At 41.2% G+C, this 7780-nt stretch overlaps 1 protein-coding gene across 2 annotated transcripts in view; it reads left to right on the top strand.

Annotated features, from left to right (window-relative positions):
* The first annotated feature begins 2418 nt into the window (after window positions 1-2418).
* LOC106537247 (tumor necrosis factor receptor superfamily member 10B) overlaps window positions 2419-7780 on the top strand; it is an 11807-nt gene continuing 6445 nt past the window's right edge. For both annotated transcript variants that reach the window (XM_014034634.1, XM_014034633.1), the window contains exons 1-6: window positions 2419-2525; window positions 3695-3848; window positions 3939-4067; window positions 4157-4268; window positions 5312-5403; window positions 5536-5640. In XM_014034634.1, coding sequence (XP_013890088.1) covers window positions 2502-2525; window positions 3695-3848; window positions 3939-4067; window positions 4157-4268; window positions 5312-5403; window positions 5536-5640 — 616 coding nt within the window. In that variant the 5' untranslated portion in view covers window positions 2419-2501. The remainder of the gene's footprint in view (window positions 2526-3694; window positions 3849-3938; window positions 4068-4156; window positions 4269-5311; window positions 5404-5535; window positions 5641-7780) is intronic.

Below are 7780 nucleotides of genomic sequence, written 5' to 3'. Positions count from 1 at the left end.
CTAACAGGGCAGAGGGTAAGATACACATTAAAAACCACCTTCGCTATTTCAGTCTTTCTATCTTTCTAATTACTTCTCTCTCTGTTTTTCTCTCTCTCTATTTTCTCTTCACAAAAAAATAAAAAATAAAAATAAAAACATAATGGTGTGGAGGGGATGGCTATAAGGGGAGAAGGGAGGCCATCCTAAAAAAAAAAAAACACAACAATGAGCTGACCWGGGCCCGAGTTAAACACAGTACAGCTCCCACCACGCCTGGTGACTCAAATGAGTCATCATTTCTAAAGTAAAACCCAAACTATTCCCCTCAGATAAAAAAATAGTTCTGATGTTCAGGACCAAAAAGAAGTTCAGCTTCAAAAGCCACACCTACAAGCTGGACTGAACAAAACAAACAACTTCTAGAGTTTAATGGTTGCACAAGACAAAGATTGGGTTATTGAGCCACAGACGTACGTTTGGAGGAGTCAAGATGAGGCTTTCAGCTGTCAGACATGGTGGTGGCAGCATCATGCTGTGGGGCTGGTGCTCTGGACAAAGTAAATGAAACTTGGACACAGTTTAGTTCAACAGAACAATGATCCAACATTCAGAGCTGATTTCTGATTGGATAAATCTGAATTGGTTTCCCCAAAGTTAGTGATGATGTGTGAGTGAAACACAGACTTTATAGAATCTAAATGTTTTCATAAATAAGAAAATAGCAGCTAGTCCCACCTCGACCTGTCGTGTTAGGAATATGAAGTTTGATAATTAGCAGAGAAAGTTACAGATGCTAATAGTTTCAAGTTTCATTTCATTAGCCTAATAGCATAGCTGCCCAAGTCATCCTTGGTCAARTAYAACTTAGGCWATTATGMTATTAGGCTKACGATTTACAAAAATAGAACAAATTAATGTGAGTTTGTTTTTAACAAAACAACTAGAAAAATGCATCATTWATATCAGACTTGATCTTGACCCAAACCAGTGAAGAGCAGTTAAAACAAAATTCATGTCTTATCTTGGAAAAGTGACTTAGAGGTTTGGTATCTGCCCATTCCTCAGCCTTATCACCAAAAACACATGTTCCAGGAGCGAGCCGGGGTAAACCGTGCAGAAACTCACAGATGCAGCAAACTCTGTCTGACTGAGGGAAGTGTAGTTGTTGATGAGCTGCCATGTCCAGCAGATGAACTATCTAACAATCTATGCTCTCTCTTACTGAACTCAACAGCACAAAGGACCAGGAGTTACTCAATATGAGCCTAGTCCAAGTCCTCAGCTCAGAATTGCCCAACAATGTTGGCTTAATGACCGACAGACTGATTCACTACCTTTACATTTTTTATCCCAACTGGTATCAAGACGTTCTCGTCAGTTACAACCCACTGCTTCCTGTTGGACAGCATATCTGCTCCCTGCACACTTCAGTTTGTTAGATAGGGTTAAACTTACAAACACAACAAGCTTTGCTGAACTCCATGATAACGAGGGGCTTGTGGTTCTTTCTGTAGCAGCCTTTTGAAAACTATTGTGCTAACACACATTGAAGAATGTGTTTTGGAAAAACAAGATTTGGTAAAACAAAAATAAATAAAACAAAGATATGTTAAAACTGAAGTGATGAGCTTTTAGAATCAAACAACAAATGTAGCAGAGAAAAACACGTGTCGGATAGAATGATGTGTCTGAAGGTAGAAGGTCTGATGTAAGAKGTTGTCAGTGGTTCTGCTCCACAGGTTGGATGAGAGGAAAAGGAGAAAGAGGAACTCAGAGTGTCCTGTGGGAGTGGAGGCAGGAGGACTCAGGTAGAATTCTGTGTGGAAGACGTCACCTGAGCCAGATGAGGGACAACAACGAATGGACAAGAGAAAGAATGAGCTGATCAGGGTACAGTACAGGTGATTGGTCATGGAGGTGAAGACAGGCCAGACTGAGATGGTTTGGACGTGTCCAGAGGAGGGTTTGTTTGTTTGTTTGTTTGTTTGTTTGACCTGTGATGTGTGATAACAGTGCGATTGCGATCACAATATGACTTGTAATAGATAAATAAATATGTATTGTTGATGACTTTCTGCTCTGGGTTCACAGCAAAAAAACCTAATAATTTTCATTCAGAATGAATATTTAAAAAATATGAAGAAAAATATGAAGGGCTCCATTTGATTGGTGAAATAACTCATATGGACTCATAAATACAAACTTTTGAGCCAAACATTTATTGCAGTTTATACATATTTCACAGGCTGTTATCGCAAGAAATTTTCAATATATTGTGCAGCACTATAATATATATACATTTTGTTGATATTATTATTTAATTCTAGACTCGTTTGAGTAAATGATCAGCTGGTGGGAGAGGTTTGGTTGTTGCATGGGAACTAACCCCGCCCACCATGACGTCATCAGCCTATATGAGCTTGTGCCAGGCGGCTGGTTTCAAAGTTCACAGAGGGAGGTGGCGTCGGTGTACCTTCGGAAATACTAAAGTTTGTTTTGTTTTTTATTATTAGTGGAAGATGGAGACTTATTCATCATTTGTGGTGAGTTTTAATTTGTTTTCTCTTTAGTTTCACACTCACAGGACTGAAGTTGTATTAGATGTTAATTAAAAAGATGTCACGTGATTCATTCATATCAAAGTTAAGGCTCGTGTTTTAGCTTTTCTTTCTGCTAGAAGCTGGTTTAAGTTCGGGTAAGAGTTTAGCTGAACGGACTGTTTGTTTGGCTCTTTTSGTGTTCCGGTGTCAGGACGTGTTTGAAGCTCCTGAAGGTTTCACAAAGTTTCCACACAGCTCCGTGTTGTTCAGTGGGTCATGTGTACAGTCAGACCAGGTGGGTCTCACCTGCTGCTTCAGATTTCAGCCTGATTTGACTGGTCTGTAGTTTTCATCACTAAGCGATAGAAACTAATTCTGTCCGGTTCTTACCGGCTTAAAGAATGAAACCCGGAAAAAAAAAAAAAACCCTGTGAAGCACGTGAACGTGCGCGAGCTGGGAGGTGTTTCTTATGGATCAGGGCCAGCTGAGGAATGACCTTATTTGGGTGTTAAATTCACCTGGACAGGTAGGGACGAGTTTGGTGGCAAAATCAGGTGATTTGAGCACGTGGTTGTGTGTGGGTTAATGTGTTTGTGTTTGTGTGCTTGTGTTAGTGGGATGTTTGTTTTGTTTGTTTGTTTTTGTTTGTTTGTTTGTTTGTTTGTTTGGATCAGGTCAGTCTGCTGTGAGAATGACCCCGATCTGCTGTAACTTGTTTCTGACTTCATGTTGCATCATATCATCAGACAAGGAAGTTTCTGTAAAAAAAATACCAGTCAGCTCTAAACTTACACATTTAATTCCTCATTAAAACTTCAAATGTCAGATTATTTTTAATCTGAAAGGAATGTTTTTGTCTGTACAGAGCTGTTGTTGTGTTATGGTGTATGGTATAGTTTTGATGTGGCGGCCATGTTGAAATCTGACTCCCAAAGAACATCTGCATCCGAAGATTAAAATCTCATCTAAATGGCTCAAACAACTGATGAGATGTTTTGTTAATATTTGTAGCAGAACTCTGGAGACCAGGTTATGAAAACTCCAACATTTCTGCTGGAGGTCCAGTAAATCGTATTGGTCTCTTCATTATCACTGATTTAATTCTGTTTGTTTCTCATAAAAAACAAAGATTAAACCTGAAACATTTTCAAGACTTGTGTTCTCTCCAAAGGTTTTCTCCATATGGTTGTGTTTTCTCCAACCCGTGAGGCCGTTCCCGTCGCGCAGTGCTGACTCCAGAATGGTCAGGATGGATCGGTTCTCCTCCTGCAGAGACCACCTGGAGTACCCCAACAACAACCTGTGCTGTTTGAACTGTGAAGCCGGTAAGAACACGGAGCCTCGGCGTGGACCTGGTGGATGACGGGCTGGAGGGTGAAGGGCTCGGTTAAGTCTGGGTGTGGTGTGTGTTGCAGGTGAACATGTGAAGACGCCCTGCACTGAAGCGGGGAAGAAGGGCACATGTGAAGAATGTGACTACGGGACATTCACCGAGCACGCCAACGGGCTGAACCAATGCTTCAAGTGCCTCCAGTGTCGTCCAGGTAACTCTGGCCGACCTGGTCCTGCTGATCAGACCCAGTGTGAGCTGAAACCCTGATCTAACCAGGCCTGTTTCCTGTTGCCATTATAGACCAGGAAGTGGTGAGGCCATGCACTCCGACTCAGAACAGTCAGTGTCAGTGCAAAGCGGGTCGGTTCTGTCATCCTGACCATGCCTGTGAAATCTGCAAGAAATGTTCCAGGTGAGTTGTCTGGTTGCTGAGTCAGCGTTTGCACCGTTTCCTCATGTATCAGAACATCCAGCTCCTTCAGGACTACGCTAGCCTGGCCCTTGCCTTCCTACGCAGCTCCGCTCAGTTCTAGTTTCCCTTCACTGCTCCGTCTGGGACTTCTCCCATTGAGATGGATTTCACTGGCAGATTTTTAGCTGGGCCAATCAGAGAACAGAACGTTGATTTTCTGTGCAGTGTCTATAGTAGTTTGTTTTACCTGGGCCAATCAGAGAACAGAAGGAGGAGTTTTGAATGACGTCGATGTTCTGCGCAGTGTCTGCTAGTTATTTTAGCATACGGCAGTGGAGGAAGTGAATGAAGCCAGTCTGTGTTGATAAGGCTTCCAAATCAAAATAAATTTGTCTGACAAAGCAGCAGCTCTCATTTACAGTCGTCTCGTTCGGCTCGGTACTTTTCTCCTCTCAGTAGGGTTGTTTACAGCACACGCGATTTCCGGTTAGCTTCTTAGCTTAGCCTCCGTCACAGCGACATACGTCGCAGCCAACTGATCCAATCATTTTAAACTTCAGCAGAGGCCACGCCTCCTGCAAGTATCACTTCTCTATGCATCAAGTCCAGACCCTTGTACGGAGCAAAGTGAAGGACAGGGTCTGGTTTAAACCAGGCTAGGACTACACTGGTCCTTCTAAACTTTGTTCTCTTTCAAATCTGCTGCAGATATACACTGATTTCTGTGGTCTTATGCTACTTTTAGCTTTTAGCTACTGTTGTGCTAATATGGCTTTTACTAGCATCTGTTTAGCTTTAACTTTCTCTGCTAATTATCTAACTTCATATTTCTAAAATACCAGGTTGAGGTGGATGAGTGGTTGCTTTTCTAATTAAGATTGTTTGTTTCTGTGCTTCTTTTTTTTTTTTTTTTACCTCTGTTTCAGCTCTCATCTTTAGGACTGCGTTCTTAAAATTGTATTCATTGATTTTCAGAAAATTTCTGTTTTTGTTTTTTTTCTGATTAAGCTCTAATTAAATTTTATTTCTTGTCTCCAAACCAGCTGTAAAAGTGATGAGGAGGTCGTAAGGAACTGCACAGCCACCTCTGACACGGAGTGCAGGAAGGTCCAGACCAGACCTCCTTCAGACTCTGGTACAGATCTCTGATCCAGCTGGTTCTGCTCAGAACCGGGCTGTAAATCTCTCTACAGCCATTTATTCTCACTAAATATGAACTTGTTTTGTCTGCCGTGGTTCTAATGCTCGTCTTTGTTTCTCTCCTCAGCCTCAGCTGTGATTGTCGTGGTTGCGCTTTGTGCTCTGGGCCTGGGTCTGGTTCTGTTTCTTGTTGGAGGGGTCTGGTTCGTATGGAGGAAGATGCAGAGAAGAGGTATGTGTGGGGAAAAATGCTGCCGTTCAAATGTTGAACCTCGGGCTGCTTATTGGAGAAAATCCAGCTCCTCCTCAGTCTAAGTGAAAAGTGTTGCTCAGAGTTTAAAATTAAAATCATCTCGTGATGAGAAGAAATGAAATGTTGAAGTATCTTCTACATCAAACTTTAGCCCAAACTCTGTTATTTTAACCTTGTTAAGCCATTGTTGTTGGCTCAGGTGTATCATCTGTGGTCATTCAGCTGGGGTGAGCTGAGAGGTTATTAATGATGGTGTAGGTTTACATCCAGTGGTATTTTGCTAACACAGCGGCTGCTTGCATCACTGCCATGTGCTGTCAGCTCAAATCATATCGTTCCCAGATATCCCAGGATCCAAGAGTTGGCAAACTAAACAGGAAAACGAAGACTATGTCCAAATTCCGGGGCTGGGTCTTTCATAGGACCCGGCCTACCTGGTCTAGGTGGTCGACCGTGAAGATCAGAAAAAAGTGGCTGTGACAACGCTAAACAGAAGCAAAAATAGATCAAAATGAGCAAAATATCAATATATTAGTAATATTAATATAAAACAACAAAACCAATGTAGGAGTTGTTCCCACAAAACCTTTGACCATAGTGGGTCATAGGTCACCAAAACAACAAAATTAACTTAAAGGCAATATTTGAAGAACTAATGGACCTGCTGTAGGTGCATGGTTATTTCTCTACACCAGCTCATTTGATTTCAGACAATATTAAAAACATGTCTATACAAAAAATAAAAGCATTAACAACACAACCGCTTGAAACTTTTCATTTTTATACTGCCAGATTTTTATTTAAAACTGTACTCCTTCCTCTCACTTCATTTACCATTATGAGCAGTAAAAAATCTCTGGTCGGCCCGCGATGCATTATGGGACATGGTGGGCCGAGAAGGATCCATCGGACCCATCCCTCAAATCGGGGGAAAAAGGAGGACAAATTTGTCGGTCGCCTTGGAGGAGTCTTTGTGTTTGGACAGCCTCGAAGATGGCAGAATTGTCATCTTTTTAAAACTGTAGTTAGGACGTTCATCCTGGACTGAAGAATTGGTTTTTAAATGCAAGTTTAGTAACTTGGCTGATTCTGCAATAAAATGTTAAATAAAACTCAACTACAAGCACAGATACTGGAGCTAAACCCAAATTATTAATGTTTTTTATTCAGGTACAATGTTTTAACTGTGAGAAGACATGTGAAGACATGTCCCAACACATTTTCAGTCTGAAGGCACGTGATAGAAAAGTGATCACCGTGGTAATGGAGTCGTGCACGGACACGCAGACATGTCATAGACCGCTGAATCTATCAACAGATTCATGCTAACCTCTGTTCTAAAGGAGTTAAAGCTGTGAACCTGTCAGTAGAGATATAGTTTATGATGGAGTGATGGAACACAACAAGGTGTTTTCTGAAAGTCAGGGTTTGTCTCTGGAAGCCGTGCCGCAGCCTGACTGGCATGTTGTTGGACCGGAGCTAGAGCTCAGAAACCTGCTGAACTGGAAGAAGTGACGTTGAAGCTTTGTGCTGCTGACATCATGATGACATGAGCTGCTGATCAGATCCAGTCCAGTCATGTGACGGGACATGTCACTCACAGCAAAACACAGATTTCTCCTCAGACTTCCCACTGATTCAAGGATGATTGGTCCTGTTTCCTGTGGTGCTGGTGAACTGTGCCTGTGACATGCTTTTTCTTCAGTTACAAGAAAATGAAAGAAAATATCTTAATATTTTAGAAATTGGGCATCATTCATATGATTTCGACCCATTTTGTCACAAATGTGCATATTTTTTGCTAAGTTTGGTGCTGTCCAAGTGAAACAGGAAGTGACGTCAAAGGGGAACTCTTTAAAAAAAGAGTAACTTCCTGGTCTTTATAAATCTGAGTCTTTATCTGATAATGACTCAAAATAATCTGCAGAAACATCTGATTTAGGGCTACAACTAACAATTATTTTTAATAATCGATTAATCTGTTATTATTTTTTCGATTAATCGGCCAAATCATTAAAACGCTTAATTACATGAATATGAGTAGATATAAATTAAGTTAACTCCTTAAGGACACAAGTTATTGATTAATGAATTAATCTGAAGTTGATTTATCTTATAG

The sequence above is a fragment of the Austrofundulus limnaeus genome, unplaced genomic scaffold (assembly GCF_001266775.1).
Source record: "Austrofundulus limnaeus strain Quisiro unplaced genomic scaffold, Austrofundulus_limnaeus-1.0 Scaffold2200, whole genome shotgun sequence".
Classification (NCBI taxonomy): Eukaryota; Metazoa; Chordata; class Actinopteri; order Cyprinodontiformes; family Rivulidae; genus Austrofundulus; species Austrofundulus limnaeus.
Note: the sequence above shows the minus strand (reverse complement) of the source record. Positions and strands in the feature narration are given on the sequence as shown.